At 42.9% G+C, this 26,132-nt stretch overlaps 1 protein-coding gene and 1 pseudogene across 2 annotated transcripts in view; both read left to right on the top strand.

The window, feature by feature from the left end:
- Positions 1–26,132, top strand: part of Masp1 (MBL associated serine protease 1) — a 63,950-nt gene that overhangs the window by 6,707 nt on the left and 31,111 nt on the right. For both annotated transcript variants that reach the window (XM_027951518.2, XM_027951517.2), the window contains exons 3-5: positions 20,048–20,225; positions 21,766–21,897; positions 24,703–24,899. In XM_027951518.2, the coding sequence (XP_027807319.2) occupies positions 20,048–20,225; positions 21,766–21,897; positions 24,703–24,899 (507 nt within the window). The remainder of the gene's footprint in view (positions 1–20,047; positions 20,226–21,765; positions 21,898–24,702; positions 24,900–26,132) is intronic.
- LOC114105115 (adapter SH3BGRL pseudogene) lies at positions 23,728–24,084 on the top strand (annotated as a pseudogene).

Genomic DNA, 26,132 nt, shown 5'->3' with positions numbered 1-26,132 from the left:
TTTAGTATTCTTGTAGTCTTATTTTCCCACAGTCATTCAGCAAAGGGGAGCCTTGTATTAGCTAAAATGTTTTATCCACAACAAAGTAGTGAGTTTGTAAGGTGCTTTTGAACTTATCTCATTTAAACCTTTTAACAAACCTATGAGATAGTAACTACTCTCCCATTTCACAACAAAGAAACAAACTCAGGAAGTTTTAGTTACTCACATAACATTGCACAGCTGGTGAATGGCAGATACAGGTCCCAATCCCCTTCTATGGCCTTGAATCTTATGCTCTTTTGGCCACACCAAAGAGCCCACAAGCCATGCTCCACCGAGCCTCAGGAAACTACAGGTATTTCCAAGGGCACAGGATGGGGAAGACCTACTAAGAGGCATTGTGGCCCCACCCTTCTTCAATTCATTTTATACGTGGGGTGCTGTAACTAAATATTCTGAGTTCACGGGAAATAGCCCTTGATGCTGCACATCGGGGTTTCTTGATCTCAGCACTATTGACATTTTGAGCCAGAGAATTCTGCAGTTATGACAACCCAAACTGTCTCCAGACATTGTCAGTGTCCTAGAACACTGCCAGGTGGGATGCTGCAGTTTTTTGGGTGCCTTGTGCAAGGAACTATCACCTTACCAGGATGCAGAAGATCTGGTCCCTTATAAAGAGAGAAGAGCCTAGAAAACATGATCTCTTGGCATTGCAAAGAAGCAATCTATTTGAGCCAACTCATGGACTAATCTGCTACCTGAAGTGCCCTACAGATCTTGCATCTCTGAATCAGATGCATTTGTCTAATTCCTTTGGAGAAATTGGGAAGGGGGCTTGTATAGTGACTCTACTGGAATGCCCTCCCTGCATGGAACTAGCCTCCCTACAGCCATGTCCCTGGCAGCCAGGGAACATGAGGAGATCTCACTTTTGTAGGAAGCTGCATCCTCATCAGTTGATAACTGGTGCTCACAGGGAGACAGGACCCTGCATCCTTGTTCACACACTCCTGAACAATTTCCCTCAAGAATCAAGAGCCCACAGAATGTCAGGCTGCAGAGGACCTCTGAAGGCACATCGACTCCCAGGTTGTTGATGTTTTAAAATTTTTTCTCCCTAGTGAACATGTTCTTCCAATGACCCTTCAATTAGGCCCAATATAGAAAAGAGACAGAAGTGGAGTTGCCCAGGGTGAAGGTGACCCCAAAGCTCACTCTGCCTGCTCCTCCTTGGTCACTACTCTGCAGCACCTTGAGAACTTATGGCTCTAGTTTTTTTTTTTTTTTTTTTTTTTTTTTTTTTTTGCTCTTGTCAAGTTCTCATTGAATGGAAGAGACTGTAGTACTCCACCTCTAAATTCTGGATTAATCCAGAAATCTTATACACATAGTGAAACCTGTTCATTTTTTCAAATTTCCTTCCCATGCCCAGGCTCTAGCTCTTTTTCTGGCTTTGAATGAGAGAGAAGGTGGTCTCTTTCCATTTGAATAAAAAGCATGAGCAAGTGTGCCATGTGACTCAGGATAAGTCAACACCACTCTCCAAAACTCTGTTATATCACCTGTCAATGAGAAGGTGTATTAGATGATCCCTAAGGTACCTTAAATTCCAGAATTCTAATTTTTATTCTTCTTGCCAGAATTTCTCAGATGAACCCACTAAGCCCTCATTATCCTAGATAGGATAATCCCAGAAAACAGGAATACCATGTTTACTGCAGCCAATTCTCAAAGTACCATGGCTATTAACACTCTGGTTAAAGCTTAGAGTCTGCTGAAGATGTCTTAGTGGCACATTATTTGAGTAGAACATGTAAATATATCCTACCACGACTGTCCTTTAAAAGGCATTTTAAATATGACTGATTTTCCTTTGGTGGATTAGATCCCCTGTTTTAAGGCTTTTTACTCCCTGACTGAATTCCCCTGCAGCTGAGGAGTGGACTTTAAAGGACCTTCCAGCTCATAGGTATCCTTTCCAGCCCAATCCAAGCCCACCATCTGCCCTTCCCACCCAGGCCCATCCCAGGGGCCATGGCAGAATTGCTGACTGCACAACAGTAGCTTGAATAAGAACAGGATCCCAGTCCAGGGCTGTGGACGGGATGTTCACATTTATGAAAATTCCCTCCCAGCCTGGTTTCCCGCGGTCCTTGGTCTTTGAGGCACGTGCACATCTGCACAGAATTATCTGCTTCCTTGGAATGAGACTGCTGCTGTGGATTTCTGAAGTGCAGTGATGAGGCCTATGAATCGCAGCTGGCTGATGCTACAGGCAAAGGGCAGAGCACAGGCACTGGACTGGGGGACGGAAGGACTAGGTCCTGCTAGACATTCTGTACTAACTGACCATGGACACATAACTACTACTGGAGGGGACTCTTTCCTACTCTGTCAAATGCAAGGAGTTGGGCCAGATGGTGTCTAAGGTCTACCTAACACCGATACTTTATGTATCTAAGACCTTAGAAATCAAGGTCTACCTCCATCATTGTCATGTCCAAAACCTGGGGAAGGGCAATGCACTGGCCAGCATCATTTCTGGATCAGAATTTACATCTTAAGATACTCAGTCTTAAAAAAAAAATTAATGGATTTATTAGTGGATTCCCATCTTGTGAATGATTCGGATTTTAAGTTGTAATATAAGGCAAATACCGCCTATGGTCAAATGTATGCTTAAAAATCCCCTAAGTATAAAAGAATATTATTTTTTAACTTGTCAAGAAGGGACATTATTTTCTGTAATGGAACAAACTACTGGTTCTTTGGTTGACCACCAGATGAAAGTTGACTTAGAAAGGAGCCGCAGGGCACTACACTAGTTACAGAAAGAGGCATAATTATTTAGAAACCAGAAGTCCCAAGAGAACAGAAGATTCACACATGTCATTTTCAAGTTCACTTCATTGCATCTGTTCATTGAAAAAAGGGGCATGGATCACCTAATTTGGTCTCTCTCTCTCTCTCTCTCTCTCTCTCTCTCTCTCTTTCATTGTGCATAAATTCAGTTGATATCTGTCAAATGCTCCTTCGATGCAATGCCACTATTCTCCTATTACCCTGTCCTTGATGAAATCAACATTTCTCCCATCCTTTCCACTTGTTAGCCTTAGTTCCAATTTTTTTTATTCTTCTTATCTAGTCTATTGCAATACCTTCCAAAGTTTATCAGGTATCTGCTTTAGTCCACACTTCACATATATCCAGAGGATTCTTAAACATTGCTGTGATTGCACCACTCTGAAAACCTTTCATTTTCTATCATGAAATCCAAGCATTCTATTGAAAACTTATTCCACACTGCACACTGTACCCAAACTGGCCCCACAAGGATAATTAAGGTAGCCCTGCCCTCCAGGAATTTGGTTTCATAGTATGTAATGAGATAATCACATAATTGATAAATTAAAGTCAAACAAAGCAGCATAAAGGGCATAAGAAAACATATATATTTGGGAGTGGTCATTTCTGTGTGATCAGGAAAGCCTTCAGAAACAATTGATGCTTCTTTAAGTCCTGAAGGATACATAGGAATTCAACAGTGTGCTTCCTTACATAGGGTATCTTAGCAGAGCCACCATGGTATGGAGGATGGAATGAGGCAGTTTTGATGTGTTATAGGGAGGTACAAGAGAAAAGCCCAGAAAGATCACCTAGGGAGAGACTAAGAAATGGTTGGTAAATGTGGGCCTCAGCACACACACCCAAAGCCACAAACACATGATCAACAGGTTGAATTAATCCTACAGATGTATGTTATTGACCAATCTAGAATTGTCTGGCTCTATGTTAAAAAAAAAAAAAAAGAATAACAACAACAGCAACAAGATGAATAATGTCAACATAAAATTTCTGATCCAAACAAAATTTTGCATCTCTATATCTGGCAATTTTGATGGTGTGCTGTATGACAACACAGCTGGACCGGGTAGACGCAGTCCTGTAGGTGAGTCCCCCAATCTGGACAGCTCCCGCAGGCCAAAGCTTCCTCACCTCTCTCCTGCTTCTCATACCGTGAAGAACACTAAATATTTTCCCCCAGTGCTCTACAAAAAGCAGAAGAGGTGAAAGTGATTGAGGACAGGAAAATCCATGAAGATATTGTTTGAGAAGAATATCACTGTGCATTTCCTGTGCTGTATGTTTCTGTCTGAAGAGCACAAAGCAGCCCGTTTCCCTCACCTGCGCTCTATGCCTGGCATTTTTGGGCATTTCAGTCTAGGGGATCCAATTAGAAGTTATGAAATGTTTGGGGGCAAGAGACAGGATGCAGGTGACACAATTAGGGGTATGTTTGAGGAATTTTGATCTGGAAAAATAGGTAAGGAGCGTTAAAAGAGTAAAGCCAAAGAAACTGGAGTCGTTGAAAAGGCCATGTTGGGTTGTGTATTGAATAGATTGAATGAGGCGCCAGTTGAACCTAACATATGTTTCAAGGAACCCCAGGAGATCCAGGAGCATGGTGGAAGCCCAGGCAGAGATCCATGCAGGTAAATGCCACAGGGACTGGCTGTGCACGGGAGAGGGAGAAGGAGGAATCAGAGGTTTCACAGTCAGGTTAGGACAACAGAGTGCTACTCTCCCAGCAATGGAGATCAGGAACACTAATGAAGCCAGAATTAAAGACAGGCAGTCAGTATGGATAGGTGAATCGGGTTGGATCAAAGAAATGAGGTCAATTTGGGTCCAGGAAAGTTGGAGACTGCCCCTGAGGGATTGAAATGCTAATGCTTCACAGCCCTTCCTCCACCCTTATCAAGATAACCTGCCCCTGCTCCAACCTGTTGCTAAGGTAACCTGTCCCAGGGATTGTCCCTCCCTACAGAGAGTTGTAAACCTTGTTCATTAATGTACCCTGGACCCCCTTCCTGCCATGATCACTCCACCTTACCCCTCCAGCCCATCTGTTTCTCACTTTTGGGGCATTCCACCAGAGCATCTCCTGGGCCTCCATTACCTCCTCAGGAAGAAGAGAGATTAATAAGGGAGGAAAGAGCAGGAGAACAAAGAAACTCTATGATGTTAAAAAGGTAGAACACCCTCACTTCTTGGGAGACCAGGATACCAACCATGGCCCCCTTCTTCCTCCTGAAAAGTTTATATTACCCCTTTTAAAATAAACCCTGCTTTATATGCTTGCCTCCTCATGCTTCTCTAGCGTTATACTTCAACATGTGAGGGAGCTGAACTCATCACCAGTAACCAGCAGTATCACAAAGAGGACAAGCAGATTTAGAGAGCTATGAAAGTGTGCGGAAGCGCACTGAGTTTGGAATCCAGCTGTCTGGGAAATGCTGGCACAGATTTTGAGACAAGGTTTAAAGACCCATAAGGGCAAAATTCTGCCTCTGCCACTAAGGAGTGAAGTTCCCTTTGGCCAAACTTCTCCATCTCCCTGAGCATGAGCTTTGTCATCAGTAGAAAAAAAAATTCACAGTGGATACAGCATGTTTCTCACAGATTATGAGAGGGCGTAAATAAAAATAATGGCTGTAGGTGGAATCAATACCGCGAAAGACAGTGGCGCTCCAAGGTTTGGGCCCAGGATTTAGAGACAGTCAGAGCCAGGGACAGGTCCTACATCTGCCTGGGGCTGATGCTTCACCTCCCACTGGTTCCCTTTCCCCATCTGTAAAATGGGGATAATCATGATTCCCCTCTTGTGGGCTAATTGTGAATGCTTAATAAGTTAAGAGCTTGAATCACATATGCCTGACACATATGCTGTTAGCTCAATAAATGTGATTGAACTGGCAGTGATGGTGGTGGTGTGAGCAATGAAGTGCTTGCCTGGCATCCCTAGGTGCTTGACGAATGTCATCTTTCTCCTCTGTTCCAACTCCCCCACCAACTAGCAGTACACGACAGTGATCTCGCCATTCAGTGCTTCCAATCAATTCATGGAAGTGCCCTTTGAAAGAATTGCTGGAACACAGGAGGCTGTTCATTTGTCCTGTGTGTTTACCTTGTGGCCTCACAAGTTTTATGGCAGTTTCTAGTCAGTCACCTCATTCGATTCTCATGGGATTGGGAGACCAGAGATTATCATGCTTAATGTCCAGAAATGGAAACAGAGGTACAAATGGATTTGTCCGAGTTTCTATAGAAAAGTCAGATCTCCATCCCTGGTGCTCATACTCCCAAGTCATGGTTCTGTCTCTCTAAGGGCCCTTCTCGGGCAGGTTGTATTCTGGAAAGGATCTTGCTACGTTTCCTGGCCAGGCATTATGTCTAAGACAACAGTGTCTGCCATAGTGATTTAGTAATGTTTAAAAGGACCTTGAGGGTTCTTAAGGGTCCCAATGATGTCTACATTTTGTTAGAGGACTTTCTTTTATTCGACTTTAAGAGAAAATACATTTTACAAAAAATAATAAGGAATGGAGTCTGAGCTACAAAGAATGGGAAAGTGGTCTATTTATCTGGGCTCAAGGTCAACCCCACTGGACTGCAGCCCCATGAGTTCAAGGGCCATGTCTATGTTTTCTCCAATAGCAAGCACAACCCTGGAGAAGGACAGGAAAAGACATACTGTGTGTGAAGCAAAGGACTCTGGCCTGGAAATCAGTCACTGTCTCCTGTGGAGACCTTAGGAAAGTCCCAGGTCCATTCTGGGCCTCAGTTTCCCCAGTGAGAGAATTGGATTAAGTGACCTCTCTAAGCCCTTCCAATTCAGCTGGCCAGGGACCCCCAGTGCATTGCCCCTTCCCGGGGCCATATCCGTCAGTCTGCAATCTGCTGTGTAGTTGAGAGATAAATCCTCTGAACGGGATCCTAATTCTGTGCAGTCCTCTGTTTACTTAGTACTGCACTGACCCCAGCCACAGCAGCAGCTCTGTTAATTCTCTGGGAGTGGACAGGAGGCCTTGGCCCCAGAAGGAAATGAGAAATAGATGAAAGTTTCTCATGAATTTCAATTGTACTCCCCAGCAGGATTCTCCCCTCCAATGACACCAGGTCCCAAACACCAATTCCAGCTGATTCAGAAGAATCAGGAAGTGAAAATGAGCTTCCTGAAAGTGTGAAAAAAAGCACTTTTTATGCAGGAAGTGTGAACAGCAGGAGATCTTGGGTGCTGCAAAACAGAGGGAAGGGGCCCAGGCTGGGACAGGGAATGCAGTGAGTGTGGAGTGCCAGTATAGGAAGAGTGCTCTGCGGGGAGGGGGGCACAGAGGCACACCTGCGTGTGCTTGTGCTCACAAAGAACACTCCTGGAAACATCTCGGTAAAAAACAGAGCCTGGATTTACCTTTTGGAGTCAAAAGGTAGGGAAAGAGAGGTTTTTATTGAGTAACCTACAATTTATTAGGACATAGAATGCAACAGCAATTAGGACAGAGATCCCTGCCAGAGAGGGGTTGCACACTAAACAAACTCACAAGCGAATCATGCAGTGATGACTAAGTTGATAGGCAAAGAAATGAAATCGAGCAGATAAAGGGGTCTGCATAGGCTTAGGAGGGTTTTATGATTTTAATATGGTAGGCAGACTAGGCCTCAAGGAGGTGACCTTTAAGTCAAGACTTGAAGAAGGGGAGGAAGTCAGCCATGTGCTTTCTGGAGAAAAAGCATTCCAACAAGAGGGGATAGGCCTGATGTGTTTGAAGAACACCAGGATGGTAGTATGGCTGGAGGGTACAGTGAGGGTTGAAGACCAACAGGAACAGGTGGGAGATAGGGAAGAGGACGGAGATGGGGTCCTGCAAAATGCTGCCAGGTAATGATGGAATTCATAAGTTGCTTCCATCCCTGAGTCTCCTTTGACCTCCTGACTCTTAGAGGACAGCATTAATGCCTACCTTTTATATCTGAGAAAACCCATGCCTGGAGATGGTGATGTGTCTACCTATAAATGATTAGCAGCCACACTGGGGCAGGGGAGAAGGGGAGGAGAAAAGTGTACCTTGTACCTTGCCACACCATTTGCCATCCTGATACAATACACATTAATTACCTCAGGATGACAGAACAACAGTAAAATAATCAGGAAGTCATGAATTTCCATATAATTTATTTGTTTCTAATACAGTTGATTTAAGTATAAGTTTTAAGGGTAGCAAAATCCCCCAAAAGTTGACAGTCGGCTCTTCTAATTGAGGAGCTCCCAGCTCTCACATACTACTGTCTGGGGAGATGGAAGTGACATCCCAGTGGCAGAGCTGCTACCAGAACCCAGGGTCCTTTGGTCCCTATTGCAGTGCCCTTGAAGAATTTCTGTGCAATGAAACTGCTGCCGGACGCTGCTCCACCCGTGGCAGGTCCCTTCTGTGTCCAGCACTGGCCTTATCACTGCCTCCACCGAGTCCTGACTGTGACATACCTTGAGCCCGGCAGCCTCCACCGCAGAGGAACACAGCAACCCTTTGTTCAGAGCTATTTTCCTGTCAGCCTCAGAGTTGCCCAAGAGATTTGCATGTGAATGAGCCAGTGGCTCTGAAGTCCCCAAAGGGGTGGGATAGAGGAGTCTGAGCCATTCACCAGCTGAAGAGAGTGTAAATCCTCCTTGGCCCTCCTTCCCAGTCACAGTTCCCAGACTCTTCCCCGCCCAGCCCCTATGTATCCCTATTCCCGCTGAGACGGTGGGCACCACTGGTTTCCCACCTGCGGGATGCCCGCTTCCCAGGCTCTGGGCAGGACCCCTCCCTGCCAACTCTTTCTTCTCTCGCTGCCCCTGCTGCCCTTTTCTGTCCAGCCCTCCCTGAGAGTGGGCCATTTTTCCTGGCAGCAGTGGGAATCCTGGACTCTCAGGACCTGCGCGAACTCTTTCTCAGGCCCCCTCATTCTTTATGGTGTCTCGCTTGTGCATGTACACAATACCTTCTTAGGGGCTCACCCAGCTCTATTGGGTTTTTTTTACTCTGATTAACAAATACCAAATAAGAACAATGTCCTGGAAAGAGCAGTACAACTGGGCCTTCATCTTGGCTCTGCCATGTGACTATGAATGAGTCTTAGTTTCTCCACCAAGAAAGGAATGGTATAGATTTGAAGGCCTTGAGTGCCCTTTGCAGCTCTGATCTTCTATAGTTTGATTCCAACTATTGAACCAGATCTGGGAGTCAAGATATGTGGATTTTTTTCTCCTAGGCTCTGTGGCCTTGGAGAAGTCACATCACTTCTCTGAGCTCAGAATTACAATGTTTGCTTGAAGTACATTTATTATATGATTGTTATTAGGAGCAAATAAAATAGTGAAGGTGAAAATATTCCATTAACTAGAAAGGAGGAGGCATTATGATATTATGAGTATCCATCATCATTATTATTATTTATTCATTGTGATCAAATGACTTGGGCCAGGATTGCAGCTTCAACAGCCAGCACCTCTTATCTAAGCTCAATTGCAGTCTCAGATCTGTTATTTTTACTTACATGGCTTCCAAGAGCCTCTGAAATGTAGCTCAAAAAACAACATACAGCCAAGTGTGGTGGTGCACATTATAATCCCAGCAGCTTGGGAGGCTGAGGCAGGAGAATTGCAAGTTCAAAACAAGTCTCCGCAGTTTAGCAAGGCCCTAAGCAACTTAGTGAGACCCTGTCTCAAAGTAAAACACAAAAACAAAAAAACGGGCTGGGGATGTTGCTCAGTCATTCAGCCCTCTGGTTCATTCCTGGGCACCCCTCCCCTCTGCAAGAAAACCCCAACACATATCTTTTGTTTTCCTAGACCCAGATTCTTGCCTGGTATCTGATACTTTAAATTTCCTCCTACCTATGCTCTATAACTGAAATTTGAGGCTACCTGGCAAATAGCAAGATTGAGCCAATCAATCTTTGGCCTCAATTCCTACCATCCCCTGGTGGACTTTTAGGGAAGGTAAGCTCAGGAATACAGAGTATTCATCTGTGAGCAGGAGTCCTGTGCCCAGGACTACTATTAGTCTACATTCACACATCTAGAAAAATTATTGGAAGCACAGGAAAGTAAAGAGAGAGATTCCTAAACACTAAACTAGCCTTCTGTGGACAAAAGCCTTCAGAGATCTCTTCATTACTCTGGTCATCTCTTATACAAAAAAATACTTTCCCTTGCCATCCATCCCCGGAATCATTGGGACGCTTTGCAAAGTGCAAGAGTCAAGCAGACCTAAAGAGCCATCTGCCACATGAGGAGTCTGGCTGGGAGGTTTCTCTACGTTCCCTTCCAGTGCTGATGGCTTCAGTAAGATTAGTAATGAAGAAGTGAAATCTAGAAAGTGGTACATCCAGGAAGAATTTGGATCTCTAAATGAGACACACAAAGTTATCCAGGCCCCACTAGCTGGGAGCCCAGAGTGGGTCCTTCCTGTGGCTGGATCTCAGCAGTCCTTTTCATACTGATTTTCTGAGTGCAAACTACATTCCAGCATTTCACATGTACTAACTCATGACATATGCATAGCAGTCCCGTGACACAAATACCACTATTTTCACTATTTGAGAAAACCTATATACAGAGTATACTATTTTCTTAATAACTATAACCACCACAATCCAAGTGTATTAAAACAGCAAGAACTTATTCTTATGCAGTTCTAGAGGCTGGAACTCTGGGATCAGGGTGTCAGCAGGCCCTGTTCTCTCTGAAGGTACTAGGGGAAAATTCTTGCCTCTTCTGGCTTTCTGCAGGTTGTAGGCCGTCCTTGGCATTCCTTAGCTCATGGCAGCCAAACTCCAATCTCTGCCTCTGTCTTTGCATGACTGAATTTCCCTGTATGTGTTTCTATGTGACAATTTTTGTCTTTTTTGTAAAAGACATTGGGTCAAGGCCCACCCTGCCTCTATGTGGTATCATCTTGGCTGGATTATGTCCGCAAAAGGAAACTTCCTAAAGTTCACATTCAGAGACACCAGGATTAGACTTCAACATCTTTCGGAAGACACAATTCTCTCTGTGACATAGAGAGTATAAGTGCTTTTCCAACCTCTAATAGTTGGCGAAGATCACATGCAACCCATATGAAAACAGGGTACCACATGATCTAGTATCAGTAAGGGGCTACAGCCTAAGAAGTAGACAACTTTAAAAATTAAAAGCAGTTCACAGTTATACTCACCCTAAGCAAAGCAAAAGGCAGCGGTGGTGTTCTCATTGCAAACTTTCTTAATTATCCAATATCAGTCCTCTGTGTGTATGTGTTTGTGTGTGTGTGTGTGTCTGTCTGTCTGTCCTCTCTCTTACCCCACCCTTCCCAGAGACTTCCCTTGAAGACTTCCTAAAGTCTTCATGATCTCCAGACTAAGAAATTCTTTTTTCTTTCCTAATCTGCGGTGGTTTGGATATAAAGTACACCCTGAATACTTACGTGTTGAAAGTGTGGTTCCCAAGACATCCATGTTCAGAGGTGGGGATCTGGGGAAATGACAGGATCATAAAGCCTCTGACCTCATTAATGGATTAATCCATTGAGGGATTTGCATTGATGGCGTTATGGCAGGTGCTAGAAAATGCAGGCAGTGGGACTTACTTGGAGGAAGGAGGTAACTGGGGATATGCACTGACCCCTTCTTCCCGCTCTTTCTCTCTGCTTCCTGGCTCCCATGTGCCCAGCAGCTTTGCTCTGCCCTCACCATTCTGCCATGATGTTCTGCCTCACCTCAGGCACAAAGTAAAGGAGCCAGCTGACAATGGACTGAAACCTCTGAAATGATGAGCCAAATGGAACCTTTCCTCCTTTAAGTTATTTTTATCTGACATTTTTGTCACAGAGGCAAAAAAGCTAACTAACACATCATCCATCCACTTGTACCCAACCACTCACTTGCTCTTGGATCACAATCATAAAAACTGCCCCATAGCATGAGGCCTCCTAGCCTGGCCATACATCGCCAAATGGGAATTTTAGTTATTTGAGCTTCTTGATTGTATTATCAACATTTTATTGTTTACACACAAAAGGTTTCCACCTGTTATTCAACTCTGTTGGGACCAAATGGGTAGGAAAAAATGAAAGGAGGTAACAGTGATAAGAGCTGTCCATTTCCCACAAGGTAGGGAGGACTCTGGTAATGACAAAAGATGAGGGACCCTAAATTTCCAGTCTGGGTTAGTTGCCCTCCTGTGTGTTCCTTTGGTTTGTTGACCAGAACTGACTAATTTTATACTATTTGGAAGAAGACAGAGGAAGCATACTTAGGCCCAAATGGGAAAACAGAGGAAAAAGAAAAATCTTCTACAATTCCACTAGCCATTGTTGACAGTTTGCATATATTCCTTTCACATTTTACTTTTGATGCATGCTATCAACATATACAGTTTTATTTTATTTTTTCACTTAGCAAGAATCACCTAGTAAGAGTATTTCTAGATCATCATAAATTCTCTAGTAATGTGATAATTAATGGCTGCTTGACGTTTGCTAAATGAATGCTAATTGATGCCTCTAGAATTGGATATTCATCTTGTTTCTCATTTTCTATTATATATTTTTGATTACTTCATCTTTGTTCATGAAAGTTTTTTCCATGTTTGGAATATATTCCCCTAGCTTACATTCCCAGGTTTGAGACCAAAGGAGTAAGTTTCTAAGGCAAGTATGATCCAAAATGTCTTGATCTATACCAGGAGGTACTAAACTTTGCAGCTGATAGTAATAAGGTGGTATGATGTTTGGTAAGGATGTAGCAAAAAATGAAGACTTGATGATTTTCAAGGCCCTGAGAATCCACTATATTATGATACTCTAATTTCTACTCACAAATGTCAGTCTTACTGAATGTCCCAAATCACTTCCTTACTCCCCCATGAAACTTATTTATAACTGTGCAATAAACCACTCCAACCCGTGGTAGTCAAACAACATCCATTTCGTATACTTATAATTCTGTGATCAGCATTTTGATCTGGCTTAGTGGGATGGTCCTTCTTTTGGATTTGCCCAAGGTCTTTCATGCAGTTGTTAAGAGCTTCACTAAAGCACAAAGGTCCAGGATGGTCTCACTTTCCCACCTGGTAGCTTCTGGTGAATGTCAGCTGGTTGGCCTAGATATCTCCACTGGACAACTCATCTGTGCCCTGTGTAGCCTTTGATTCTCCAGTAGGCTTCCTGTGACTTTGTCACACCAACCTCAGGATACATGTGAAAAAGTGTTAAGGAAAAAATTTATACTTGTTAAAGAACAGTAAGGCCAATGTTATTTAGGATCAACCTGGTAAATACAGGGACCACAACAATAGGATTTTGTAGTAGTACAGGAGAGGTTACGCTCAAGTTCCAAATACAGCATGGGCAAGAGGAAATATATAGCCAAGGAGCAGAAAGACAGTGAATAGCAAAGTACTAGGAGGAAACATCAGGGTTAAGGGGGATTCTGGAAAAACTGACCTAAGATAACTCTTGCTTAAGAAAGGCTAGGGTGATCAGGTATCATCAGGGTGATGGTGGAGGATGAGGAGTACAGTTAGATATCTAGGGTTGAACATATCAGGGTGGGTTCTTAATAAACTGATTTATCATGGTTCCTTTCTAATACTGGAGTTCACAAGGTAGTATGCAGATGAGCCTAGGAGAAAGTTCAGAAGCTTGACTAAAGTTTGCACAGGCAAAGAGTTTTTATCAATAACTACAAGGCTCCTTGAATCCTGAGTTTGGAAGTCCCATACCACTTCTACAAAGTTGCATTGCAAAATGCACTGTGTATAAGAATGGAAGGAATTATTGTGGGTATTTTTTTTTGCAAGCAAAATAATTCATGTCCTCTTTATGTGCCAAATATACTCTTGCCCTCTCTTCCAAAAGTTGCATTGCATTCAGAGTCAGGCTTGAAGTCTGGGACCTCGTGATCTATATCAGGTTTATAAGCAGATGAACCACCTAGGATATAGCTTCTTTGGTACAACTCCTCTTGGTGTAAAGATCTCTGATCCCAAAAGGAAAGTTATTTGTCCTCCATGTACTCAACATTTTCTTGATTTGGTGAGACAAAAATAAGATTACCACAATAGAATTCCCATTTAAAAATGGGAAAAATGGGAGTTATGTAACAATTACTGCCCCATAGTAATTCTGAAATTCAGCCAGGTACACAGTGCCTACTCCAGATACTAGGAATGTTCTTTAGAGCCTAGTTCTGCTTTTTTTGGGAATGGCTCCCAGTTCATTGCTATCTGTGCCTCCTGACTTGTCTTGACTCTGCCTCTCTCTTCTTAGCTTTACCTTCTGAGACATTCTTCCCTTTCCACAAGAAATGGGTCGTGTTTGCAACCAACGCTTCTTTCTGGACCCAGAGGTATCTTCTCATTTTGAAATGCCTCAGTCATGTCTAGTCCAGGATGACATGTCTACCTTAATATCTCTTTTGGGTCTCCTATTAGAACACACACACACACACGTACACATTCAGTGTTCTTTTCAACATACCTTCTCTACTTTGCTGAGCATGTCAAAGTCCTTAAGATCCTTAGGTGCCTTTTAGTCTAGCAGATACAGAGTACAAGTTAATGGCTTAAATCTTTTAGATCTTAACCTACAGTTGTTATAGCCACACACATGACATGATATTTACCCTGAATCTCTTCATGCTTTCTGAAATGTTTTGCCATTTTCCAACCCAGCCAGTCCTGGGCCTGTCTGCCCCTATGTTATTCTTACATGCTAAACTATTACTTCTTCCCAAAGACCTTGCCACAGGATAGAATTGCATGCTGTACTTTCAAGATTCTCACTAGAGGTCTTCTTAGCCAGATCCATAAGTTCACTGTGTACATTTTTCTACCTTCTACATCACCCAAACACATTTTCCAATTGTGTCACCACTACAGAGTTCAGGTAGCTGTTTTTCAAGATTTCTATAGTAGAATCCTCACCTATGTTCTAGCACTCACTTGTTAGCCAATTCCAAAACCAAGGCCACATTTTCTAGTTTTTTTTTTTTTTTTTTTTTTTTTTTTTTTGGCTACAACAAGCATTCTACTCCTGACACCAACCAATAACTCTATCAGTCCATATTTAATCACAAAAGCAAAGCCTCTATGTGTATTTTGAGACACTTGTGAGCATTACAGCTCATGTAATCATAGAAAGAACTGTGGTACTAATCATTGGTGATGAGAAGTTAGAGAACCACAGAAAAGGTCACCCACTGGTTCTTGTAGACTTTTCCAGGGGTGAAAGTGTGGGCATCTGCAAAGGAATCTAGTAAGTCAAGTCAGGGACCAAAGTGGGACTGTGACTGCAAAGCTCATGAAAACAGGTGCCTGAAAGCTTTGAGCTCCAAAAAGCCTCGGTGGAATGACAAGCAAGCACCTGGTGATAGACATGGGCCACTCTTGGTCATCAGAGCCAATGGTTGAAAGGAAGCATGGGATGCAGAGTAGAGGAATGTGAAGAAGTTAAAACTTATTGGCACAACTGCATCTGTCCAAACAACCTTCACAGAATAATGGCTTTTGCTTTCCAAACTTGCACAAATTCCTCTTTATGCCAGCTGTAACCTGAAAACATACAGGGAAGGAAATTCTAGAGCATGTAATTCCAAGATTAACTAATTGTTAATAAAATAATTCAGCATTCTTTCTAAAATAACTTTGAAATGTTCTTCAAGAGCCAATAGTAGATTTCAGAAGGGTTCTAAGATACACCTTGCAAACACTGATGAGCCAAACCAAGAGGCATCTGAACTGTAAGGGCACTTGTTTGTCTAAGGAGTTCCAGGGAATCTGCATGCTTCCATTGAAGACCTGGATCTACTGCTCAAAGAGGTTCATTCACCACTAGAGCATTCATCGCTCACTGGATTCACACTCATTTTGCCCAATTCATTTAAATTATCTGGACTTCAATTTCCTTATCTATGAAATAAAAACAATAATTCCTGAGCTGCTTTCTCTGTACATTGGAGGTGTTGATTGGTAGATGGCAACGTAGCTGTGAACTGATGTGAACTCTAGAGAGCAGCTGCAGCTGGCTTCCCGTAGATGCTTGACCTGCTTTCTGCTGCCTTGCCTCAGTTTTGCATGGGAGCTCTGTGTTTGAGAAAACTCATGGAAAACAAAGACTCTGCCTTCTCATCCTGAGGTCTGCTTCCCAGCTCTCTACCTTCAATATAGCCCCTCTCCTATACCAGGTGTTTGGAGCAGGGGACAATGGAACTTTGTGGAGACTCTGGATACCCCAAGACTTCACTATTCCCTCTGTTCTCCCCACCACTCCAATCCTCCACCTACTCTTCCTACCTGATAAATCCTACTCACCTGCTATTCCTTAGCTCAGAGGACTTTTTTTCCCCAAAATGTGTGTGTGTGTGTGTGTGTGTGTGTGTGTTTTGTTTTGTTTTGTTTGATTTTGGTTTTGGTGGTGCTGGGGATCAAACCCAGGGCTTTGCATGTGCTGGAAAAACACAGCAATCACTAAGCTACATCCTCAGCCTCTATGTGTTTTCTGATCCCCTTCATCTGGATGCAGTTTTTCCCTTTAAGCCCCTGAGCCTTCCCATCTATCATTGTAGTTACTATTTACCAATAATACTCTAATATACACATTTGAGTACTTATCTTATTTTCCTACTAAATGTCACATTCCCAGAGGCAGGGGATATGCTTATAAAACTAATGCTTTATAAGTGATTTTTTTATAAAAAGTAATTTTTTTACATCCTCCACATGATAGTTCAGAAAGAACTTGGTACCTAAATATTTGTCAAATGGAGCTAAAAGAAAACAAATTCACTACATACAACCACATACTGGTGCCCTCAATAATTATAGTCTGCAAGGATGCAGTTGCCCACAAAAAGAAATAGAAAGGGTGTCTGTGATCCTCAGCCACATGGTTCTCTATTGTTATAAATTTACATCTTCAATAGGTATGTTCCCTCTATGTTGATATGATAACCTCAGAGATGGGAGAATCCAAATAGAAGTCAGGGATCAATCCTTCATCCCTACTCAGAGACAAATGATCTTTGTAGAATTTTATAATTCATAGCAGGACATGTGAATATTAACCAGGGCAGTGACCCTTCTGTTTAGGTTAAGGCTGTCACTGAGCCACATCCTCTTTGGGAGACAATCCATGCACCCAAGATAAGGTTTCGAGAGGCTCTTGAGCCAGGAAAATTGTTTGGTCAAGTGTCTATGCCTTTTGTCATGTACTCTTTGGGTTTGTGGCTCCTTTCCCCAGTCTAAAGAACAATTAGAGGAAGAATAATTTATTTGAGGGGCTCACGGTTTCAGAGGTCTTGGCTCATAGACAGCCACCTCCATTCCTTGGGGCTCAAGATGAGGCAGAAAGAGTGAAGGGAATGGGCTCACATGATGATCAGAAAGCAGAGAGAGAGAGAGAGAGAGAGAGAGAGAGAGAGAGAGATATTCCACTCTCCAGTTACAAAATGTGTACCCCAAAAGCAAGCCCCCAGTGACCCTCCTCCAGCCACACCTTACCTGCCTACAGTTATACCCAGTAATCTCTATCAGAGGATTAATGCACTGATTAGGTTAAGGCTCTCATAAACCAATCAATTCTCCTCTAAACCTTCTTGCCTTGTATCACACATGAGCTTTGGGGGGACACCTATTATCTAAACCATAACACATAGATATAAATCATAAATAAGCTTAAATTCATTCATAAGCAGCAGCGATCTGTGTTGAAACTCTTGCTCATTGTTGGTTGATTTAATAAAAAACAAAGACGATTTGTAAGAATGCTAATATATCCAACTTGGAAGGGAATCTAGAGTTTAGCAAGTTCCAACTCCTGACTTACAGGTGGATAACTAGAGCTAGGGGTGGGATGATCATAGAGTAGTCTAAGGTAGAATTAGGAATAGGACATAAGACCTCCATCTACCAGGTTCATGCAACTTACATTACTCCAAAACTGAGGTCACCAAGATAGAAGCACATGATTCATGCAGTTATGCACAGAAGAATCCCTTTCCCAAGCCCTCACTCTCTATTTATTTAGTCTCCTTTTAATGAAGTTCCAAGAAGAGCAACTCAAGTGGTTTCTAACTCATAACATATTAAAAATAAAAAGACAGGAAATGGAATAATACATAAAGAAGATATAAGATTGTAAAGGCGTGTTGTTCGGCAGTAATTTCATGCACGGAAAGAATTACATAATTCAGCATCCCCAGCGGTCTTCTTTGAATGTGATAGTTAAAGTACATAACAATGTCCATGGATTATTAAGAAAGGGTTTGAAGCAGGCTTCACTTCAAACAGGGCTTTGTATAAAGCACTTTTGTTTTTTAGGGGGCTGGGTACTGGGGATTGAACTCAGGGGCACTTGACCACTGAGCCACATCCCCAGCCCTATTTTGTATTTTATTTAGAGACAGGGTCTCACTGAGTTGCTTAGCGCCTTGCTATTGCTGAGGCTGGCTTTGAACTCCTGATCCTCCTGTCTCAGCCTCCTAAGCCTCTGGGATTACAGGCGTGTGCCACCGCACCCAGATAAAGCACTTTTTAAAAAGAAATATTGTACCTAAAAGAAAATCGTTTTAAAAAATTACAGTTAGGTGAACTTTTAACCAGTTAACCAAAATAATACAGCAGCTGGGACAGTCGAGGAAGTGAATTTTCAGCTGTGTGCAGAAGGGCACATTCTGCATAAGAAGACTGGTGTGAGTTCACTGGTATCAGCAGAGAAAAAATAGCAAAGCCATGATCTCATTTTCTGTTTACATTTCAATTCCCAGCGTTAGTGATTAATTGTCCTTGTGTTTTGTTGCCAGGGCAAATTGTTTTTCTCTAAAACTCCTTCTTATTTTAAATAAATAAACCATTAGTTTCAAAACAGAAGTGTCAAATGTCAAGATACTTCTGGCATACTAAGCTAATGAACAAAACAACAAATATATTGGAAGCTAGCAGAGATGGACAGCCTTTGTGAACTTTCTTTCAGTGACTTTGAAAGACAGAAACAATCATTCCTGGGAAGATTTTTGCCTGTATTGTGTCTAAAACATCAGCCCAGAGATCCCAAACACAAATGCAAGCTTTAAAAAATTGAGTTAGGTGTAAGATGATAGAGTAGGTCAAGTATTCATTGTCAAATAACTCTACCAACCAGCTTCTACACTGTGCTTCCCAAACCAGACACACAAAATCAGCTTTAGGCAACCATGTAGAATTCCTGCTTCACTTTCTGAGCTCAAGCAGAACCTTTAGCTCTTCCAAAGCCGGGAATTTTATCAGCAAGTATGCAAAGTTTCCATCTATCTTACACACACACACACACACACACACACGCACATTTTCTGTATGATACCAATAAGCAGTTTTTATATTTTTAAGATTATCTATTATATCACACGACTTCCTGTTCAAAAGTTTTCCATGTCTTCCACTTACAGAATTAATGGCATTCAACATCAGCCATAATCTACTTTGTACGTTTCCTTCCCAGTACATCTCTTCCTACAGTCTTCACAGGCACCCTGGCTTCTCATAGCTCTCAGAATAGGTCTGCTCTTTTAGTTCTTGTGAACAAATATTCATTGGACAACTGCTATGTGCCACATGCTATTGCATGCTTTGAGGAAACAGCTATAAAGAGCAGTCCTAATCTCCTGTAGCCGGGGTCCTGGTGGGGATCTTTCACCTCTTCCTGCTGCTCCTATCGGAGCACTTACCAGGCTGCACATTAGCTCTGTCTGGGTCCGTTCCTCACTCTGAACACTGCTCTCCTGTGCATGGCTCTCAGTCTTCCTCTTCTCTCATCATCCCCATCTCATGCTCTGCTCAGCAGCAGGCACACTGGATGCCCAATGATTGATTTATATTGTACATACAGTCTTTTTTCTTTGGAAATGTGATAAGTTTCTGTTGTACGGAGAACCCATCTGCAGGGTTATCTAACTCTTTGGAATTTTAACATTGAGTTATTTTCAGTAACTAAGCCACTTGACTGGCAACAAGAATGACAAATATCAAGCTACCCCTGTGGAACTAAACAATGTGAATGCAACTGATCAGATGGCCACATTGACTTAAGCTGTAGTCTCTCTCTCCTCAAGTCTAAGAATCTCTCATCCCCCTTCCCAGGCTGCCTAGTCTCTTTCTTCCACGAGATCAGGAAAGAAGCTAAGTGTGAAGCTGCTCATCTTGTCCCCTTTCACTTTGACCTCAAAGGTAGAAACTGAAGACCAGGTGCTGGCAACCTTTTGTGGCAGGGAGACCACGGACACAGAGCAGACCCCCGGCCAAGAAGTGGTTCTCTCCCCTGGTTCCTTCATGTCCGTCACTTTCCGGTCAGATTTTTCCAATGAGGAGCGGTTCACGGGCTTTGATGCCCACTACATGGCTGTGGGTAAGTGGGGGGACTGGGTGGCTCATCCTCCAGTCTCTTGTTCTCGGTAAAGGTGCAAGCTGTCCGTGTCCTCTCCTAGACAGCAAACACCTGTTTACTCACGACACAGATTCTACCATTCATGTCTTACAGCATTAGCAAATGTCATCACCTGTCTACCCATCTATCTTCTGTTCATCCATCAATTCATCTTTTTTGATACATCAAAGTAATTGCAGACATCAGGAAACACCTTCCTAAATACTCCTCCATGGGTATAATTTTGCTAGAGTTTTATATCTGTTCAGTTTTTTTATTTAGTGCAAAATTTGCATGCAATGAAATCAAAATCTTAGTATATATTTGTTGAATTTTTAAAATTTATATTTGTGTGTAACCCAAACCCCCAATAAGATATTGAATTTAAGCATCAACCCAGAAAGTTGGCTCATGTTCCTGCCAAGTCAATCCGTGTTCCCAATTCCCTTAGTGGAAATAATTCTGTTTTTTTTCCTGCCATAGATTAATTTTGTTTCTTTTAAAATTTCACATAAATGAACACACAGAAAATATATCTTGGGGTGAATGCTTTTACTCAGCATTATGCTTTTGAGATTCACTTATGTTGCTGCATGCATTAGTAATTTATTCCTTTTCCTATCAGAATAGTGTTCCATGGTATGAATATACTATAATTATTTTTTATCCATTCTCCCTTTGAGAGACAACTGGGCTCTACCCATTTTTTGGCTCCCATTAATAAAATTTCTATGAATCTTCTTGTACAAGTCTTTTTGTGAGCATATACTTTCACTTTTATTGGGTAAATATTTAGGAATAGAATTGCTGAGTGATAGGGCCGCTATGCTTAGTTTTGTAATAAATCGCCAGATCTTTTCCAAAGTCATCACATCGTTTTATAAAAGTCCACAAATGCCTGGGAGTTCTGGATGCTCTATATCTTCACCAACATCAGATGTTGTCAATTTTTTAATATTAACCACTCTGCTGGCTCTATAGTGTATCTCATTATGATTAAATCACATTCCCCTGACAACTAATGATAATAAGCATCTTTTCATGAGCTTATTGGCTATTCATATGTCCCTTTAGGAGAAATGTATACTCAATGCCTAGGACAGGATTGGACCCATACTAGGGGCTTAGAAAGAAAGAAAGAGACAACATGAAGTAGAAGTTAAGAACTCAAGCTCTGCAGCCAGCCCACCCCAGATCTCTATGGCTTTACTTCATCATCTATAAAACAGGGGTAGTAACAGCCCTGAGCTTGCTGCTGTTAAAGGATAGTTCTTCTACCAGGAGTCAAGTTGCCTAGGTTTAAATCCGAGTCTCTGAGGTCTGGGATCAGCTGATCCAGTTTTCTGAGTTTCCTCATCCGTAAAACGAAGATAATGACTCTCTCTGGGCTTTATGTAATGATTAAATGAGACAACTCCTGAACCCCCAGTGGCCAGGGAGCAGGCCACACTAAGTGCTGTATATGTTGGGGGTCATCTTCATCATCACGCATGCCCTGATTGAGGCTCTATCTTCCTTGCAGATGTGGACGAGTGTAAGGAGAGGGAGGACGAGGAGCTGTCCTGTGACCACTACTGCCACAACTACATTGGCGGCTACTACTGCTCCTGCCGCTTTGGCTACATCCTCCACACGGACAACAGGACCTGCCGAGGTAGGGCCTGGGGGTGGTTCTATACATTGCCATGACATGCCACACCTTCCAGTACAATTAGAAGAGGCTCAGAGGAAAGATAGATACACAGTATAGACAATTAACAATGAAGTTAGAGGTGTGCTTCAGATACCATGTGAACAGAGATACTGAAATAACGTTCCCTCAGCCTGGAAGCCTGGGTTCCTGTTCTCAGTGAAATACAAGAGAAAATATTTGGCTACTAGGCCATCTTCCTGGGCAGAATGTGTGCTGAATAGGTCCTGTCTCTTTTCCTACAGAGGGTGAACTAATGACCAAGGTAGGGAGAAACCTGGGGTCCCCAGTCCTTTCTCTCTGAGCCATGAACTAAGCCTCTCCCAGCAGTTCTTTTTTCTCTTTGCTTTTGATAGCCTCTAAGTTTCTCTATGACAGAGAGAAACTCAGTCAAAAGGAAGAAGCATAGAGGCAAAAACAGAGGCAGCAGAAAAACTTTCCACCCCTTCTCTCTGTTTTCATCCCCCATCAACATGGTAGCCATGCTGTGGTGACTGGACTGAGGCAGAGATGGAGAGATGGAAGGGCTCAGCCACTCTGCAGCAGTAGTCCCTAGACTACTGGGGCAATAGTCCTATAAGCAAATGGTTAGATGCCGAAAGTGCAACATTTGCTACATTTATGTGAAGGAAGTGTAGACAGCTCAATCAGACCTGAGCTGGCCTGGAGAAGTGGACAAATACTCCCCCAAGATGATGACCCTTGGCAGATGTGAAAGAATAAGGAGAGGGAGGGCATTCTATGCAGGGAGAACAGCTTCTGCAAATATTCACAGGTGTGACAGAACTTGAGGCACTTGGGGAATTGCCAGCAGATTTGTGTGACCCAGGGATCTCACTCGGAACTTGAGTGAGGCAAGATCAGAGGGAGGTGAGACTGTAGACAGGAGCTCTTTTTCTTTCTCCTTCAAAAACTGCTCATTTCTGAATAAAGCCCAAATACTTACTCATCAGAATAAAGCAGTATAAGACAAAAACAGCAGGTTCATTTTCTTGGGGAGGGTTATGTTTTCTATTCTTATTCAGTAAGTATTTATTAGCTATCTACTCTATACTGAGGCTAGGGAGGGCTGAAGGTAGAGCAAGTTTTCTCAATCTGTCTTTATTTCCGCACCCAGAAGCCCTTTTCTTTTTCTTTTTTTTTTTTTTTTCTCTTTGATACCACAGACATGCTGTATATCTGCTTATGCACTATATGTCTATGCATTATGCATAAGAACAGCAAGTCTTCCTACCAAGAACCAATTTTAGTCCCCTTTGGGGTGAGATTACCCCTATGAGAATGCTTGTGTAGAAAATGAAAACAGATGGGACTTTAAGAGACCTCAATCTAAACCTTGATCTGCAAGTTCTGTGGGACTTCAAGTTAGTCATGCCCGCCTTTCTGGGCTACAGTTTTTTTCATTTGCAAATGAGTAGGATGAACAAAGGCTTAGCAAGCAAGGACATCCCAGCTCTAGGATGGGTCAGCCAAGGGCAAAAGTTTAGCAGTAAACAAAGGTGCCTGGGCAGGGTTAACTTAGGGCCAGGCCAGGCCAGGACGGAGGTCCCTGGTTGCAATAACTCTAGTGCAGAACAAAGTCAAATCCCTGAGCTCATGGAACTCACAGTCTAGTGGGCCAAAGAAACCAACAAATTAATATGTGACATAATGTCAGGCAATGAGAAGCACCGAAGGAAAAAAATAAGAAGGACATGGCTGGGGTTCAGCCTCTAGCTGGATCCCAGCCACCGCTGCAGCTGCTCCACAGCCCTCTTTCCAGGGTCCAGACAACTGCCAGCCGCTGGTCCCAGGATGGTGATTTGTGTATATATTGCATCTTCCTCCAGCTCTACAGTGATTAAGAAGAAACAGCAAGATGTGCTTGGTGCCAACAAAATAGGCTATATAGAAAAAGATACTGTAGCCAATGAAGAGAATCAGAAGCAGATGAGAGAAAATGCACCTGAGAATAGTGGACCCGCCACAGGGTCCTCCCTGCCACCTCAGATTTTCAATGACAGCCAGTACTGTGGGGACTAGGATGACTTTTTGGAAGCCCAAGAAAAGAACACAGTGTATGCCTTTTTAGGCCTGATGGCACCACCTGGTTTAAAGGAAGCAGAAGGCCAGGCACAGCAGCAAGCAGGAACCTTAAGCATTCTGCCTTAAGCATCTTGAAAAATGCGTCTCCATTGCTTTCATAAAATAACAAAATCTTCTTGGCTTCAAAAGAAATAGGCGTAATGTTGAAATAAATAGATTAGTTGGTGTTCTTGCATGCAAACAATCAAAATGAATATGTCCTTAAAATGTGAATATAATGGTGAAGGGAAAAAAATAAAAGAAGGACAGGGCTGGGAGAGAGGAGGGTATGTGTGAGGTCTATATTACGATAGGACCAAGGAAGGGTTTGAGCAGAGACCTAAATGAAGTCTGGGCAAGGGGGCGAGTAGGGTCAAAGAGGTCCAGATAACCCCATGACTGCCCCATCCCAAGCCCCTTCCATTATCTGAGTCCTTCCTGCTTCTCACAAGTAGCAGAGAATCTGCTGAGAGGTGCCATCACACAGGGTAAATAACTCTGGACAGACAGAGACGTCTGCATTTGAGTTTTGACTGCAAATTGCTAGGTATCTAACTTTGGGTAAATCACTTCCCTTCATGGAGTTTCCCCCCATCAGTGAAATGGGGATACTGGTTCCTTCCTGGCACTAGAAGGATCACAGTGACATAGGCAAGGGTCTGCTGTGGTGTTGGTGTGCCATGTTCTCTGCTATGTTTCCCACAGTGGAGTGCAGTGACAACCTCTTTACCCAGAGGACCGGCCTGATCACCAGCCCTGACTACCCCAACCCTTACCCCAAGAGCTCTGAATGCCTCTACAACATTGAGCTGGAGGAGGGTTTCATGGTCAGCTTGCAATTCGAGGACATTTTTGACATTGAGGACCATCCTGAGGTGCCCTGCCCTTATGACTATATCAAGGTAAGCCTGCAGAAGTTGTTTGTCCAGGGAATGCTGGAAAATCTTGGCTGAATTGGGAAAATTGATATTCTGCTGTTTTCATCTTATCTCAGGATAGAAGGCCAGGCAGCTAGTTTATCAAAGTCATTATTAAGATAACATCTACCAGCTTAATTAGATCTAATATAAGAATCTTCCATGATCCAAAGCAAGCTCCCTGGCCATCAGTATGGTTTGAGATAGACAGTCCAAGAGTCAAGTCTGCATTAGCAAAAGTCCCTGGGGGTACACTCAGTTTCATTGACCTGCAATCTGTCCATGTCTCACAAGGCTCTATACTCAAAAAGAACCCATAGTTGATTTACTGTTCTGCTGTTGCTATCTTGAACTTCTTAATGTATTTTGAACAAAGAATCCACATTTTCATCTTGCACTGTATGTACCCATAAGTTATGCTGCTGGTCCTGCTTGGGAGAAGAGACTATGCAAAAGGCAAACAAAGAGGAAAGAGAATGTCACAGGCCAATAACCACTGAATTTGTGGTGATTCTACTAGTATAGATAAGATGCAAAGGTAGCCTAAATTTATGCTATTGGCTGGGATAGTAGAAGAGATATTGTTTAGACATGTAGGAAGAAAATCAGCTATTCTTAGAGAGGGACCAGCCAAAACATCCAGGTGGACCTGCATATTGGAGTCTGACCTCAGGAGAAATACTGAGCTGGGGAGAAAAAGGGGTGCTACTCAAGTGTACAAATAGGTGCAGTGAGCTGGCCTAAGACAGATGGAAGGCAGAACAGAGGCACCCTCCATGAAAGGGCCATAAAATGAGACAGTCAAAAATGGAGCTGTCAATTGGGCAGGGTGGCATACGCCTGTAATCCCAGTGGCTTGGGAGGCTGCAAGTTCAAAGCCAGCCTCAGCAACAGCGAGGCACTAAACAACTCAGTGAGACCCTGTCTCTAAATAAAATACAAAATAGGGCTGGGGATGTGGCTCAGTGGTTAAGTGCCCCTGAGTTCAATCCCCAGTACAAAAAAATAAATGAAGTTGTCTACAGTGGGAGAAGTTTGAGAGTCTATGAAAGAAAACTTGACAACTTAGAGGCTGTCCTGTCCCCTACTTGAATTCAGAGGCTAAGAAGCAGCTTGGCCACAGGTGGACTAGCAGGAAACACAGGACAGGAGTATTCATTGCTGTGTAATAAACTGCCTCGCACATAACAGCTTACAGCAATTCTTTTTACATTGTTT

The sequence above is a fragment of the Marmota flaviventris genome, chromosome 8, assembly GCF_047511675.1.
Source record: "Marmota flaviventris isolate mMarFla1 chromosome 8, mMarFla1.hap1, whole genome shotgun sequence".
Taxonomy (NCBI): Eukaryota; Metazoa; Chordata; class Mammalia; order Rodentia; family Sciuridae; genus Marmota; species Marmota flaviventris.
The sequence above is the reverse complement of the archived record's forward strand: the minus strand, read 5'-3'. Positions and strand labels throughout refer to the sequence as shown.